The sequence below is a fragment of the Culex pipiens genome, chromosome 2 (assembly GCF_016801865.2).
Source record: "Culex pipiens pallens isolate TS chromosome 2, TS_CPP_V2, whole genome shotgun sequence".
NCBI classification, from domain to species: domain Eukaryota; kingdom Metazoa; phylum Arthropoda; class Insecta; order Diptera; family Culicidae; genus Culex; species Culex pipiens.
In genome coordinates, this window is record NC_068938.1 from 118,772,092 (window position 1) to 118,789,453 (window position 17,362).

A 17,362-nucleotide genomic window follows, 5' to 3' on the forward strand; every position below is an offset into this window, starting at 1 on the left:
ATTTCGACCTGGTGTTTGAAGAATTGAAGCGTAGCAACTTCAACTTCTACACATTCAACCCCGAGAAGCCCCCTGTTAAGGTCGTCTTACAGGGTTACCAAGACCGTCCAGTTTCCGACTTGAAGAAGCACCTTTCGGACGCCGGAATAAAACCACGGGAGATAAAAGTGCTCTCGCGCAAGACAACGGTAACAGGTACTCACACACTGCACCTGTTGTACTTCGAACGTGGCACCGTCAAGATCCAAGACCTGCGGCGGACTAAGACGTTGGACGGTTTTTGGGTAAACTGGCGGTTTTACACCAAGAACCCGACGGACGTAGCGCAATCCCACCGTTGCCAGAAATTTGGCCACGGCTCGCGAAACTGCAACCTCCGGTCCCGCTGCGTGAAGTGCGGTGAGTCACACCTCTCGGAGGCGTGCGTACTGCCACGAAAGGCGGACTTGGGGACAAGGCAGAACAAACCAAGCCGCGCGTAAAGTGCGCGAACTGTGACGGCAACCATACCGGCAATTACCGCGGATGCGTCGCGCGCAGGCCTACCTCGAGGAGCAGGAAAAGAGGAAGAAGAAAGCAGCAGCGTCCCACCCTCCTCAGCGAAGTACGAGCGCAGCCGTTCCTGCAGCTGGACAGCTTACGGTTCCAGCGGAAAACTCAGCGTTCCTTCCTGGTTGGGGACGTTCGTTCGCCAGCGTGGTCGCTGCCGGTAGCGGCAGTACGGCCCAGCAAGAAGTCACCGGGGAAGATCTCTTCACCCTGCTGGAGTTCTTTGCTCTTGGTGATAATTTTCGTCTCTTTTGTGTCGCTGTTTGTGTGCATGGGGTGATTGGGTATAACAATTGAATAATGCCATCAAAAGTTTAGTGCTTCTGTGGACGCGCCGTTCGTTTTTTCGCGATAATTTTCGTCTCTTTTGTGTCGCTGTTTGTGTGCATTGGGTGATTGGTTTTATGTGATTTGGTTTTATTTATTTTTTTATGTTATTTTCTTTCTCTTCATTTCCGCAGTCTGATTTGCGATGACTTTACGTTGGTTCGCAGTGTTTGTTCGTCGTCGGTGTGTTTTTCGTTTTTTTTCGCGTGCATGTATGTGTGTGAAGGTGCGGCTGGATCTGGTTGTCATCGATGACAATTGAGCCTTTCCAATGCCGATGCCTTTCCGTCGGGTTGCAGAGTTTTTTCGCGTTCCTCGTCGGTGTGCAATAACAACAAAACCTTATCATACCATTTCAGCTCGATAAACATCGTAACTCGTCATTTGCTTCGTTAATCAGTACCCCACTAAACATCAATCATGTAAAACTCGGAAAAACATCTCAATTAAAAAGTTACACTGTTAAATCCTTCATCCTTTAATTACAAATAATTTTGGTTTTATCTTTCCACAGCCGGCTGTCTAAGATTAAATCATTTCAATTAAAAGTTAACAGCCGATAAACGGGAAATGTCTCATCCGCAGCATCCGATTGCTTGCCTTGAGAATAAAACAAAATACCTTAGAACAAACACTATGATTTTGGGTCGCATCATCATCTTCTATGATGAACCCTGAACAATCACCCTATCCTACTAACAAATTTTCAGGTTCCTGGCGCTTGTGGGGTGTAAGCACAGAGTAAATCAGCTGCCCTAGTAGCAACCTGCGCTAACTAACATTCCCATCCCTTAAAATCGAGATCTACAAACTGACATGGCGGGCGCCGTTGGTGGCCAATGACTTTTACCTATTCGCAACTGATCTTGTTTTGGCAATCATGGTGTTTTATCTTTTCAGCGCATTCATACATGCTGTTGATAAGGGAAACACCACTAGATCGTCGAAGCCTATGATCAGTAGTGCTGAAAAGATATTACGGTTCTGTTCAGCAACGGAGGGGCATCCATGGGTGGTCTCTCATGCTCTCATGCTCATGCTACATGAATCCGTTATTGACCAGGACCTCCAGAAGTTACATCCACGAGCCGTGGAAGATGAGTGGGAGCTATCTTTCCTCGCTTCGCAACTTCTCAAAGGCCCCTATCATGCTGATCAATACAGGCGCCTTCCACGACCAGTGGTAGGGTCACGGGGAAGTGGAATGTTAGTCCGATACTTGAGTGATAGAGACCGCCCAATCGACTGCATCTCCGACAAAGTATCACATGAGTTTTGAAGGTGTTAGTAGATGGGTATGAGGTCAGGATTCACGAGTGGCAGTGATGTGACCATGAGCATTTTGTTTATCGGTTGAAAATTTAAAATCTTAGGCAGCCGGCTGCGGAAAGATATATAATTGATTATTTAAAACGTTTTTTTATCGAGCGCGTGCCAACCGAGCAGTAGTGCTATGGGCTGGATTTATCAGTATATTTTTACTGTTTTTACAATTTAGATAACGCAATCAAATTAAAAAAATAGTTAATAAATGACGCTTTACTATTCATAAAATCGATAGTCCCGAGAAGCACTGCACTTATGATGCCAGATTCGGATGAGAAAAATTATTTCCAACAATTTGGTGTACAACTTTCCAATATTTGTTTGATTTTTCTATTAGAAAATTGTAAATTTAGAAAAAGATAGTAATTTTGATTATTTGGCAAAAAAGTCTATCAAAAATCAATAAAAATGGTTGAATATACGTTAACGCATTTGTTATCAACTATACAACTATTTATTTTATTGATATATAAGGGGAAACTCATTTTTTCGTGTTCCAAAACATGTTTTTTGAAGAAAAAGTTCACAAATTTTTGCGCGCCCAAAAATTGATGTTCATTATTTTAAAGCAAAAAAAAAAGCAACCAGTTTCAATAAGATTGATGCAGGGAATAATGAGAAATAAGCGATTTTGTTCTTCAATCCAGCAGAAAGGAATACGATTTTTGGCAAGTAACCTCATTTTGGCGCCGCCTACATTTGAAATACAGTCTCGCTGCAAAACCTCAATAATGTTGATTATGAAAGAAAAAATACATTTTTTTCAAAAAATCACATGTTTACGCAATTAAAAATTTGTTCATTTACACTTGCCCCACTTTTCCCTATAGCGAATTTTCTAATTCGAATGGAACTGCATTCGAGATAGCGAATCCAAACTCGGTTATTTATATATTCGTATTATGTTGATATCTGTTTTTTTAAAGGTCCAATAAACCAAATTTTCAGTTTTTGCTTTTTGGGTGTTTTTTAAAACCCCTGACTCAAGGCGGTTTCAAAAACTCTCAAAAAGCAAAAACTGAAAATTTGGTTTATTGGACCTTTCCAAAAAATACTCCAGATATATTCATATATTCATATGAATGAATCAACCTAGTTCAAAAATCTAACTGGAATTTTTCGTGTTCAATAAGAACTTACTGATGATTCTGATATGTTTATGATAAAATAGTTTCTTATTTGAATCAATGAAATTATCGTAAACCTTTCAGAAATGTTTCCTAAATCACAACAAGATGTCTCTGCCAAGCGTGATTTCCAAGATCTGGGAGGAGGAGAAGCTACCGGAGGAATGGATGGATGGTGTCGTGTGCCCCATCTACAAAAAGGGCGATAAGCTGGACTGCGGCAACTACCGCGGCATTACGCTTATCAACGCGGCCTACAAAATCCTCTCCCAGATCCTCTGCCGTCAGCTGTCACCCCACGCAAGGAGGTTCGTGGGGCCCTACCAAGCGGGCTTCACTGGCGCGCGCGCCACCACGGACCAAATATTTTGTCTCCGACAGATCCTCGAGAAATGTCGTGAGTACAACGTGCCCACACATCACATCTTCATCGACTTCAAGGCGGCCTATGATACAGTCGACCGCGAGCAGCTATGGCAGATTATGCACGAGAACGGATTCCCGGATAAACTGACTCGGCTGATCAAGGCTACCTTGGATGGTGTGATGTGTCACGTGCGTGTTTCGGGGGAATTAGCGGAACCCTTTGGATCACGCCGAGGGCTGCGGCAAGGTGATGGCTTATCCTGTGCGCTGTTCAACATCGTCCTTGAGGGCATTATTCGAAGGGCGGGCATCGAAACGAGTGGCACGATTATGAACAAGTCCTACCAGTTGCTTGCTTTTGCCGATGACATCGACATTGTGGCAAGAAACCTGGAGACGGTGATGGACGTCTACACCCGACTGAAGGTACAAGCAAGGCGTGTAGGACTTGGCATGAATACGACGAAGACGAAGTACATGAAAGGAAGGGGTTCGAAGGATGTCGGCCCCCCAAGTCTCACCCCTCTAACTGTGGATGGTGATGAGTTGGAGGAGGTGAGCGAGTTCGTGTACTTGGGATCGCTGGTAACCGCCGACAACGACACCAGCAAAGAGATCCGGACTCGTATTTTTGCTGGGAATCGTGCGTACTTCGATTACGGAAAACTCTCACTTCGGATCGAGTGCAACGCCGCACGAAGCTGACGATGTACAGAACACTGATCAGACCGGTAGTCCTCTATGGCCACGAGACCTGGACGATGCGGCAGGAGGACGAACGTGCCCTTGGAGTTTTCGAACGGAAGGCGCTACGAACGATCTACGGTGGAGTGCAGGTGTCTGACGGAGTGTGGCGACGACGCATGAACCACGAACTGCACGCGTTTCTTGAAGAACCGACCATCGCCACCCAGGCGAAGATCGGGAGGCTCAGGTGGGCCGGCCATGTCACCCGAATGGACGAAAACCAGCCTGTCAGACTGCTATTTGACCGCGCTGAACCAGCTGGCGGAACAGGCAGAAGAGCAGGGAAACCGCGCGCACGGTGGGGAGATCAAGTGAATGGTGATATCCGGAAGATCTGTAACCTGGGAAATTGGAGAGTAGCAGCACAAGACCGAGAAAGATGGAAGCGTCTTCTTGCTACAGCACGCGTACCTGGTGCGCTATGCTGATTGGTATGGTATGTATGTCTCTGCCAAGCAAAATGAACATAATGCGAAATATTTAGGTTAACCGGCTTTTATTCGCACTTTTTTTTATTGACTTAACCTCCAAATTGAACATAAGATAACTGGACTTTATAAAACAAGTCGTCCCTAACTGGGAAAATACGCAGTAAACAGGAGCTGCCTTTCATCGTTCCATGGTGCTTCAAAGGAAAGAGGTCAAGAAATAGCTTTACCAACTGCAGATTAATGGAGAGGGAGCGATTTCTTGGGGCTTTTCTTCACCCTCTCTGGCTTGCTTACTCTGCCGCTGCTGCCCATTTGAAATTTTCCTTGACCGATTCCTTCCGAAGTGCATATACCGCTTAAGGGCCGGTATGCTCTTCAAAAGAATGGGGGTCAAGAAACAGCTTTACGAACGGCAGATCAAAAGAGATGGAACGTTTTCTTGGGGCTTTTCTTCACCGTCTCTGGTTTGCTTTCGCTACCGCTGATGCCCATTTGAAATTTTTCTTTACCGGCTTCTTTCGAAGCTTCCTTACATAAGGCCGTTACAAATATTTTTTGAAGTCTATGTCCCTCGACTCTGACCAAAGTCGAAGGGGGAGTCGAGATGGATCACAAACGGTCTTAGACGTCAACTGACACCGCAAAGGAAAAAAAGTTGAGGGGGTGAAGCACTGATTTTTTGGACCAATTTTGAAAGGGGGGGGGGGAGGGGGTTTATGTCACAGATATGCATTACACATCTGTCCAGTTGTTTTGCAATCACAAGTTACCAAAATTTCTGAGTATAGACTAACATTTTATTTATGCGAGGAAAAAGAAGTTTTTGCGGTGATATAGATTGGAATTCCATTAATGGTTAAAATATTTTTAAATGAGCTCAAACATACTAAATATGATTCTCAACGCAGAATTGGGCATTTTAGACCGTTTTCAGTTGATTAGACTTCACAGCAAAAAAATCGATGGTAAAATCCTGGGTGATGAATAGAGGAAATTCGTAACGTGATTTTCGAATGATCCCCTTTGTTTACATCTACAAAGTAGGAAGCATAAGCATGACTTTTTTCTTACTGATAAATTGGCTGTTTTATAATCAGTAGTATGTGTTTTATTTTGTCTAGTTTTCGACATTTTTGCTGAAAAATTGCGTGTGTTTGCAAGTTTCGATCGGTTAGAAGAGGTTTTTCATGTTTACGGGTGACGCAGAACTGCGGCGAGAGTGTCATTCTGCGATGTCGCAGATAAATTCCCTAGCTGATTTTGAAATCCTGCAGCTCTTCCTGATCCAGCAAATAGACATCGCTAATTCGAGCGAAGCTGATCCAACAAACAGCGAAGATTTTCACTAAACCAGTAAATCAAACGGAACCAAACCTAAGAGTTCTCGACTTCAACTTCAGGTCCTCAAAAGCCACATATTTTTCTTTCTTGCAAAAAAAACTAAGTTTTAATGATTGATAACAACACTCCCTACTTTGGCGAACAGTAAATTGGTTCCACTTTGACAGTTCAAAATTGAGGCCGTTTTGCGAACCACTATTCAGCACCCAGGTAAAATCGCATGCAAAAGCGTGACGTGTGTCAAAATAAACACTTAATATTACACACTGCATGTACATTTTTTGCAAGTACAAAAAAAAAGTTCAACCGACGGGATTCAAACCCAGCACCAACAGCGCCTTAGCCCGCTCGGCCATCAGACCGATGATAAGTTGTAAGGATAAACGTATATAAGAACTTGACATTTCGGTAAAGAAGGGTTCCAATACTGATGGGCTACATATTTCAGGGTGTAAAATCACATAACATTGCATAAAATAGTGCTATATTTATTTTACACCCAGGCCTTTTACACGCAGCTGGATTACAACTTTTTAAGCTGTGTTCTAATTCCATTAAAACATTCAAGTTTCTATAAAAATAAAATATTTTTTCTGCCCACTGATTTTTTAGACCAATTTTGAAGGAGGGAGTGGGGGGGAGTGAGTGATTTGCCCATACGATTTCATAATTTTATTTTTATTGCACACTTGTTCACACATAGCGCGGGAAAATGATCATCTTCGTTTTATTATTTTTTGTATTATCGTTCCTCGGTTCTTATCTGGTCGCAGCATCTAAGAAGACCTAATAAAAATAAGCTATGAAAAAAAAATATTTTTTTTTAAATAATGTTTTGCATTGATTTTTATTTTCATCGGTATTAATTTATTTGTTTTTAATTTGTTAAATTAAACTATTATATTCTAGAAAAATATGTATTGCGCAAAACTAAACAAATGTGCCTTGATAAAATATATTTTTTGTTTTTAATTGATTTTTTCATTAACAAAGCTTTTTAGACGATATAAAAAGCAAACAACACCGGTTAAGCTAAAACTGAAAAAGTGATGAGCTCTGAAAAACATTTTTTTTCTTGAACAAAAAATGTTGGTCTTGTTGGTAAAAATTTACAGCAGTTTACCAATTTCAAAACTCTATTATTTTGAAAAAAAGTAATCGAGCTGAAAATATTTCCATGGTCATTTTTTAACTCGAGAATGTAAAAAAAATCAAAAAGGTCCAAACTTTAACGTTTGTTTTTTTTTCTTTGATGAAAAAATAAATTTAGCAATAAGTATGAATTTTCAAAAACACTTCGGTAGAAATATTCATACAGTTGAATTTGGCGCCCCAATTCTTTATTTTTACATTTTAAGTCAAATCATCTATTATTACCATTTGTAATTCTATTTCATAATTCAGCGCCCTTTCTGTTTCAAATATCTTATGAGGATGTTATAGCTGACATGAAAATTTTGTACAAGAATCTATGACATTTCCCCGAAACCCATATTACCGAAGGGACATTTCCCCGAATGCCACTTCCCCGAAAAGACACTTCCCCTAATAGTTATTTCCCCGAATTCCGTTTACCCGAATTTCCCATTTCCCCTAATCGTCCACATCCCCGAATGCCATTTTCCCGAATGGGCCACAATCCCGAATGCCACTTACCCGATTAGTCATATCCCTGAAAAGTCATTTCCCTGAATGCCATTTCCCCGAACGCGGTCAAGCGGAAATGCCCGGTGCCCTGGAGCGCGCGCGCTCCTGGGCACCGGGCATTTCCGCTTGACCGCGTTCGGGGAAATAGCATTTTAGAAAAAAAAAAATGATGGCAATTTTTATAACATAAACCAAACGGTTCGTATTGGCCTTGAATGATCAACTTTATTTTTGGCTTCATTCGAAAGAGACGTAGCATTTTTGGGGGGAAGGGGTGTTGAATGGTTTGGTACTATTCATTCAAATACAATAAATATTTTTACAGACTTTTTTTTATATATTCTGAAAACAAATACTTTTTTCTTATAGACATTATAATAATAATGCAATAGAAGTTTTGTTATTGTTTATGATTCAAAAAACATACCGTGCGATTTTCATAGTACAGAACCCCGTTCACACTGATCATTTTATTCACATTGCTGGTTTGGGATCTGGTGAAAAATTTAAATTAAATTTAAATTTAAATTAAGTTTGTACCAGCCTTTTTTACCTATTTGTTCGATTTTTGGGTTCTTGAACAAAATTCGAAAAAAGACAAATTTCCTTGCAAAATTCTCAAAAACATCATCTAATTATGCGGTTCAATACAAATGTTAATTGAACAAAAAAAATCTAGTGCAGTCTAGACTCGATTTATTTCAAATAAAATAATATTTATCCGAAGGCCTCGGAAAAATTTCACGGAAAAAAAAATCGATACCTAATTTTTTATTGTCGAACTTAAGTATGACGAGCATACAAAAAAGTTTTTTTTTGTATAGGCAATTGGCCACGAGGGGGGGGGGGGGGGGTTGGTAACAGCTTCCCAAAAAAGTGTCCACGTGGTTTATGGATGGTCCCATATGAAAATTCGGGAAAATTAAATTTAAATAAACGGCAATTGGCGTAAGTGTCACTTCGGGGAAATGGAATTCGGGGAAATGGTATTCGGGGAAATGGTATTCGGGGAAATGGCCGATTAGGGGAAATGGCATTCGGGGATATAGCCGATTAGGGGAAATGATATTCGGGGAAATGGCATTCGGGGATGTGGCTGATTAGGGGAAGTGGTATTCGGGGATGTGGTCAATTAGGGGAAATGATTTTCGGGGAAATGGCATTCGGGGAAATGTCATTCGGGGAAATGAGCTAGACCCGTAAACTCAACATTTTTAAATTCATAAAATCAGTTAAGCTATCTACAAGTCTACAATTTTTGAATACTCTCTCACCTTTACCATTAACAATTGTTAAATTTTTGTCTGTCAGATTTCTAATCGATACTTTGCCAGATTTTTTAAATTTTGACCTGGTTACCCTGACCCTTAAGATGAAAGATAAAAAATGTATTTGTTAAGTTGTATTATTACCAAATTCAACTTTTTAAAAACTGGTTGATTGTCCATCATTTCATATTTCATCTGGCAAAATTCAATTAATTCACGGTGGTAAAAATCATGAGATGTCTATTTTCAAAATAAAATCTTTTTTTGCAGCACCGTAACCACACGCGATTGTGGAATGGGGATTCGAACTGTATACAGATTAAGTTTTCTGCAGTTACTTCGTACTGGTGATGGTTGTCATTATGACGTTAGTATGGCGTGATGTTCACCTTAACAAAGCATCTTGGGTGAGATTTTCATTCAATTCAGACTGAGGCTTTAGTTCCAGGCTGAGGTCAATTTTTCATTTAATTCAAGTGCATGTTATTTCTGTAAATTTTCCGTCTTAAAAGTTTGTAAGCGTTGTAAGCGTAACCAAAGCAACAAAAGTATTACCTGTAACTTCAGGGATACTCGTGAGAATGTTCAAAATCAATGCCCATTTGGCCAAGAAAAAATAGTACCAAGAAATTGGATTTTTTCTACTGGGCGAACAAATGGTGCACTAAAAGTGAAAAATGAATAGTTTACTGCTAAAAATCGCATCGGTTGCAGTAGTTTTCGATTTTATCGAAGCCATTCCCGTCCCAATTCGTTCTTTTGGTAAGTCTTGGGCAATTTCTACGAACAAATAGCCTTAAGTATGTATAAAAAAGTCAATGTGTGTACTTTGTGTGAAAGTGTGTGTAAGCGTTAATGTTCTCTTTTCACGAACGAGCATCCTTCACTTTAAGCTTTTCATACACCACATAGAAAAGTTGATGCAACTCACTTCAACAGAAATCTGTGCTGATGTGCAATGTGTTAAATAGCTTTATCTCTCGTTCACAATTACAATTGTACACACATTCTTTTTTATCCAGTGTAATTAACTTTATGTAATACAGAATATATTTATATTTCAAAATTAGATAATAATAATAACTACGTAGCCAATAATAATATTTCTGGTGCTTTTGTTTTGAGTTGAAGTATTCATGCCAATTTTCACAAATATTTTCTTTATATTTATTATTTATATGGATCAATTTCAATGTTAAAATGCATAGGCACTAGGGTGACAAGAAAATTTTAAAATTTTGGAAAATTTCAAGAGATTCCCCACTCTAAAAAATAACCCTGCAAAGTTAGAAAAAAACACGAAATTTGAAAATGAAAAATTTTGTTCTAAATGAAAAAATGACCCTTCTGGGTCAATGTAGATTCGATAAGTACATTAAATTTCCTATAAAATGTTCCAAAATTTTTTACAGTCAAGTAACGGAAAATGGGAGAATTTTAAAACTTTTTTATTGTTTTTTTTTGATGAAAAATACGTTTTTTTCGGAATTCTGAGTACGCCATCAAATCGGGCGTCTAATTTTACATAAAAGTCCCTTTGAAACCAAATTTCTATCTCATCACCGTTTCAGGCTGCAAATTATTGAAAAACACCTCTTTTTTCGCATGTTCAAAAATGGAAGGGGTCGTACCGCCCCTCCGTCACGAGATATCAAAAAAACGGACCTCGGAATCGTGATCAGGGACAAAAGTTACCCCTTAGGACAAAGTTTCACGCAAATCGAAGAGGGGTCGGGGCAACTGCTGTGTGAGTTGGCGGGGAATTACCCTTATATAGAATTTCCAGAGTTATATAAACTTTTATACTAAGTATTTAGTCCACTTTATATTCAATCCAAATTATTTTTTTAATCAGTCAAGGATGCCTATTTGGAGTTAAGAGACTGGATTTATGGTGATTTGTCAACAAATAACATTATTTATGTTAATTTTTCGAAAGGTGTACAAACTTTTTTTGCACCTTTTTTGATTTCTGTAATAGTATTTGTTATATAACTTTTTAGGGAAATCATTTTTTCATGAGCTTTTTATAGCAAAATGTTCGGCATAAGTTTCTGAACAAAACGTAGTACTAGGTTTCTGTCAAACTTTAAATTGTTTACATGTTTCATCACAAAATGTGCATTGTGCCCAAAGGGGTGTAAATACTTTTTTACATACTGTACGACTGTATATAAAGGATATATAGGAAGTATATAAGAAAATACTTTTTACTAAAAAAATTACTAAAAATCAGGATCAACTCGGATCGTTTTGCACCCTTCGCAAAGTTGTACACTGAAAAAAATAAAAGTATCAAATTCCTAAATTCTAGGAATTTTGGCTCCTTTCCTTATTTAGTAATCCAAAAAACCCGATTACTAAATAAGGAAAAGAGGCAAAATTCCTAGAATATAGGAATTTGGTACCATTTTTTTTATTTCAGTGTAGAATTGAATTTCCTACAAGAATCTCACACTTAAACAGTTTAGGCGAGACCTGCGCCACCTGGCAGAAAAAATACTGAAACGACGTTTTCTGCATACATATAAACTTCAACGATAAAAAGCGACCTTCTAACATTAACCGATTTGGCCAAAATTTGGCACATACATTTTTGCCTAAGAAATCGAATGAGAGGGTAGAATTGATTTTTCATGGTGGATTTTGTCGTTCTTATATGTTTTAAAAGCCATCATTCATTTTATGGGCCCGTGTTTTGCATAGTCAGTTCTGTGAAAATGCTACGCAAAAGGCTCACGTGCTCTCAATACACGTGTACTTTTGATTGTCAAGCTTAAGTATGACACCTAAACTACTCTAAAGCGATTTAGATTTTTTAAATTCGAGATGGCCAAAATGGCGTCGATGAAATATAGAAATGTAATTCAATAGGCAATCAACTATTCAAATTTGACTAAAATGAGGCGGCAAAACTTTGAATTTAATGTTAAAAGTATAAAAAATACATTTTTTTCTGTTCATGATTTGATTATCCGAAGTTTCGTACAAACCTTCAGATAATCGAAGCTTCGGATAATCGAGTCTGGACTGTATAGGTTATATTTTTAAAGGGATTATGACTATTGAGGCTTATCTACTGTAGATACTGAAAAGCATTTGCTATAAAACTATAATTTGTTTTTATTGAAAATGTTGTTGGCTACCGGTTCGAAGAAATAATTGAACATTAGTATGAAATCCGCTAATTGAATATTATTTTAATATTATGATTGATGTTTCCAATCACAAAAAATAAAAGTCATCTTGCATAACATATTGTATGATTCTGGCTACACCTCTGGTTTTGATGGAAAAGAACAAAGTTTTTGATGATATATGGTCGCAATAATATGACATTCACACAGACAAAATTCTTGATTTTTTTTAGCAAAATTTCTCCTTACTTGTGAGGCTAGTTTTTCAACTAAAACTGTTAAAATGTTCAAAGATTTCTGTTCAACCAACCTCATAGGTATTTGAGTGGATTCTGCAAAGATTTTTAGTCGTTTATAGCATTGACCGTTTTATCCCCATGGGTGGTCGTCTTATCCCGCGAAATTTATACGACTTCAATTACTTTTTAAAAATTGATTAAAAGTAATGAAGAGTCTGTTTTAGACCAACTAATGTATGTCATTTCTATAATCTGTTATTGGTTTGAAATTTATTTTATGATACAGTTGTGTTAGTTTTATGAGACTTCTTTTTAGTGTGCTACCCATACACGTTGTTTAGAATAGTAATCTGCCCTGGAAAACTAACACAATATTTAAATCTTTCTTGCGAACAATGTAATTGCGATTTCGTACGTTTTTATTAATTACAATTTGAAGACTTGGCCAAATTGTTTTGTCATTGTTTTCCAAATTTCATGCTTTAACAACTGCTGACTCATAAAAGTTTTGCAGGTAGACATGTTCTTTTGAATAGGCAGAAGAATAACTTTGCAACAGCACATTTTTAGACTATTCAATAACCTAAGTTAAATCTGCTTCATTACAGGCGAGAGAAACGTTGCTCTACTCAGTGTGCTGTCATGTATCGGCATAGGCGCTGCCATTGGAATGTGTGTTTTTTGTAAAAAGAAAAAAGGACAATTTAAGGTGAGAGACACATCTGCTGCACCGGACAATGGATACAATCAGTTAAATATTTTTTTCAGAAGTTTGAGAATGATGGTAACGTCGATTCAAAAAGTACGGAATATCCCATTCTCAAGTCGCTGAACTCGCTGGACACGAAGAAAACCGGAGCAATCATACCGAGTAGTCCAACAAACGTAAGACAAACATTTTCATGATAAAGTTAGTTATCTGTTAATAATTATCAATTTTTACAGTTGTCTACAGATAATCTGCTGGAGCAGTCGGTTCAGTACCAGAATGAGTCTTATAACGATGATTTCAACTCTAACGTTCTGTTGTCGAGTAAGGAGTCGTTAAGTTCTGCATCGCCGATTCCGGCCAGAACAAGTTACTCGCTGGAGCAGGAAACAACTTCGTCGAAGCATTCGACCGACTTTGGTGATGAGAAACCGCTGATTGGGGAAAGCTCTGTTGATGCCGGAATTGATGCAAAGAAGGAAGGTGACTCGAGCCAGTTGGATGCCGCTGTGCAGTCATTGACACACCTCGAAGATGTGACCATAAGCCTCAGTGGAAGGTTGACTTTCCCGAGGGAGGAAACCACAACCGCATCGGCCCAGGAATATGGTGCCCCAGAGGATGTAACTCCCATGGACAGTCTTGAGGACAATTCGTCCATTCACGAGACAAACAGTATTGAAGAAGCGCTGCGAGCACTGGACATTGCGATTGACGGGGAGGACGAAAGTGATGATAACAGTTTTGACGAACCAAGCTTTGCTGGTTATTCGATCGATATGGACAAAAGAGTGTCAAGAGATGAGCCCGAGGACATTGATGATGATATTTGTAACGAGAAAAACTCATCTTCCGACAGTGGCATGGATGAAATCGAGATGAGCGAAAAGGCTACCACGCCGGATACCATTCTTCATGAATTGGTTCGTCAAGAAGCAACCAAGCTGGTGAACGAAGTGCTACAAGTATGCCAAAGTCGAATTGAGGAGATCCTCGAATGTGATGAATCGGAACAAACGAACCAAGCGGTATCCGTGGAAGAAGATTTCGATGATTTCAATAGTGGTGTTGTGCTGGAATGCAGCACCCCGTTCGTCGCAAAAAGGTTCGACGATATCCTGGAACACTTACCCGGCGTGAAGAATGCTTTGTTCTGTGATGATAAAAATGATAACAATGACACAGCGAGTGAGAATCTAGCAGAAGCATTGCTGGACAACTCGGAAGACGACGACAACTGTACGCAGGTTGAAACTGGACTCGCTTCAAAGGAACCAAACGTTACCTACCAAACTAATATTAATGATGAAATTGATGATCTTGAACAAATTTACCCAGCGAACAACAATACCGTAACTTTATTACCCGTAAATACAACACACACTATTGGATCCGATAGTTCCGAGAAGGGACAGAACGTCGGTCATCTACCGGAGATCACTGTCGAGGAAGCCACTGATGACGCCATGCCGGATAAACTGACGGCCACGCCGATGAACACGCCAATCGAGCTGGGATGCCCAACAACGGCCGAATGGGATCGATGGCTGTCGGCGAATGCGACCGGAGGAGGAGAAGCACCGGAGTGCACCGATGGCGATTGCTTCAACAGTCAGACCTTCGACGAAGGATGGTTTCTGCACGCGCAGCCCGGCTGTAGTAAGGACAATGACTGCAACGAAACGTACGATTTGCTCGACCAAAATGACGATCTAGACTCGACGTATGATTTGCTGAGGAAACAACTTGCGGAAATGCTACCGCATGCACAGGTTGGACGACTTTTTCTCGTTTGTTAGGGGTGTTTTAAAGCTTTTTTTATTGTTTCTTTGCAGGGTGCCAAAGAAACGGCTGGATGTTTGGAAGAGTAAGTTTAATAGTAGTTTTTTTTTCAAGAATTACGAATTTTGAGCGAATTTTAATCGCGTACCTTCTCTTTCAATAGCAGTGGTAGTCCGGACCACAGGGGGGAGAGAGGATTGGACGAAGCTAGCAATGTGCCGTCGACGTCGGCGGCGAAGGACAACGAGATGATCATCAACTACAAGCGAACTCTGTCGCCGATTATGGAGGAAAGCGAGGATGAATCATTTTATAACAAAACTTCGTACTACAAGGAAGCGTCCAACTATGTCGAGAGTACCAGGTAGGTAACATGTAATTTATCAAGCCGTTTCGAATTTTGTGCTAATTTTTCCTCCTGTGCAGTACCGGCTGCATGGAATCTCTTACAGCGATGGGTGTGAATAAAACCCTGATGGCGTCCAACGATACTTTGTTCAACTTTGAAGATGTTTTGGATGAGATTTTGTCACCGCGCATTCCCTCGCAGTCTCACACGCCAACCAACCGTGATCGGGACATCACCGATCAGCGCTTACGATCTCCCCGCCATGTGACGCTCACCGAATCTACTAGCACAAACGAGTTGCTTCCGCAGCTAGCACGCGATTCGTCGCTGAGCTCAACGGGAGACACGGCAAGGATTGATTTCTCCCAAGACTCAACATTCACTCTGGACGAAAAAACGTGCATTTCATTGAGCAGACCAAACGAAGAAGATGAACGCATTTCGGAAATTTCTGAACCAATTCTTGTCTCATCCTCGTCCGGGTTAAACAAACCAGATGACGCCAACAGTCTCATGGATGAGGAAATCGCTTCGATTGAGGATGATTCGTTCGATAGAATTCTGGAAAAGGAAAAACCGCTAGAAAATGAACAGTATAACCATTTTTTAGATTTACGTAACACTGTGGAACCAATGCTAGAGTTGGATCCACCCGAACCAGATGAAAATTTTGATCCTGCTTTGATGTTGAACAGTGCTGGCCAAGAAACTGTCTATCTACAGAACAAGATAAATTTAGAAAGCATGTACACTAACCGGAACCTAGATGAACAAGTTGTCATCGAGTCCATTGATCGGTTTTTGCTTAAATCCAGAAACATTAGTTTACCCGATGACAAAAGTACAAATGGCCATTTAAGTAGCTCTAAGATATCCAGTAGATCTGATGGTAAAAACATTTGTATAGACTATGATAATCTGAACTAAAAAAACACACATTAACAGTGTTGTAGAAAATAGAGAGCAACAAGGAATGAATCTAAATAAAGCTGTTAGATATTTATTATTGAATGATACGCTTACCTCTGATTTCTTTTGTAAGTTGTACTGATCAATTCACAAACAACAGTTAACCTTGTTTAGATAGCACAGTGTCGTGTTTTTTTTCCTGGGAACGGATCAAACCATTGTAATGTTTTACAATAATCCCTAACTATTATCGTTAAAATGTCCGTTTTGATGACACTTTATTTTGTTTCGAGGGTTTGACACCAATAAAGGACTAACAAGAAATTTACCAAGAACAAGAGTTTTACACAAACTGTCTTATTTTTTAGAATATCGTATGCAAAAGCAACCCGCACAAAAACGTGAATGGACTTTTACTATTTACTTTTCATAGGTATTTTTTAACGGTTTGTTTCAATGTCAGTGTGATACTTGCGATAAATTTAGTATATATAACTTTGCGGGCGGTTCCACTCGGAAACGGTGCACTGAGCTAATTGCAGAGTCGCAACCGGGGTTCCTTAAGACACGACATTCCGGTCCGATTCCAGCACAACTCAACCACACTCACACTTCCACGCCGAACGTTCACTCTCAACTGTCCACAGCGTAAACATAAATATATGCGCACCTCTTTTCTTTCGCTGTCAAAATCAAGGTTTGTATAATATCTCCAGTAAAATTGGACCACATTTCCCCACATCTGAAATGTCAAAATATAGACAAATTTGGATCTTTTACAACCGGAAGCATCCAATTTGGTCAATTCTATCAAAAGTTATAATCTAATCTAATCTAATCTAATCGAACACAAGCGCAGCCAGTCCGAAGAAAGCATCCTGGAAGAACTTTTGGTTAGATTACGCCCCAAGTCCTTTCTTGTCAATATTAATGATTGCATTACATCCGAGTAACCCCGAACATGTATTGCAAAAATTGAAGCGGCCAGGCCTACTGCGTTGCACTAACCGCAGAGACAGATTCTGAGAACGGATCACATTTCACAGAATCAAGAGGGGAGGAAGGATGCGTGGACATACCGTACAAAACGCTCCGATAAATTCTATCA

At 39.6% G+C, this 17,362-nt stretch overlaps 1 protein-coding gene across 3 annotated transcripts; it reads left to right on the plus strand.

Annotated features, from left to right (window-relative positions):
• The first annotated feature begins 9,535 nt into the window (after positions 1-9,535).
• LOC120419427 (uncharacterized) lies at positions 9,536-16,361 on the plus strand. 3 transcript variants are annotated; one of them, XM_039582106.2, is made up of 7 exons: positions 9,536-9,891; positions 13,114-13,214; positions 13,274-13,390; positions 13,451-14,986; positions 15,050-15,081; positions 15,163-15,360; positions 15,423-16,361. In XM_039582106.2, the coding sequence occupies exons 1-7, from the start codon at positions 9,807-9,809 to the stop codon at positions 16,270-16,272; spliced, it is 2,919 nt and encodes a 972-aa protein (XP_039438040.1). In that variant the 5' UTR covers positions 9,536-9,806; the 3' UTR covers positions 16,273-16,361. The 3 variants fall into 3 exon arrangements, with proteins under 3 accessions (XP_039438040.1, XP_039438038.1, XP_039438039.1); XM_039582104.2 differs by having other exon boundaries at positions 9,537-9,891; positions 15,160-15,360; XM_039582105.2 differs by having other exon boundaries at positions 9,537-9,891; positions 13,277-13,390; positions 15,160-15,360.
• The last annotated feature ends 1,001 nt before the right edge of the window (positions 16,362-17,362 follow it).

Bases quoted from the DNA above. Each gene is read 5' to 3' on its own strand.
- LOC120419427 (XM_039582104.2), top strand. From the start codon at position 9,807: ATGAATAGTTTACTGCTAAAAATCGCATCGGTTGCAGTAGTTTTCGAT. The intron at 13,215-13,273 runs GTGAGAGACACA...TATTTTTTTCAG, and splicing joins AGAAAAAAGGACAATTTAAG to AAGTTTGAGAATGATGGTAA. The intron at 15,361-15,422 runs GTAGGTAACATG...CCTCCTGTGCAG, and splicing joins AACTATGTCGAGAGTACCAG to TACCGGCTGCATGGAATCTC.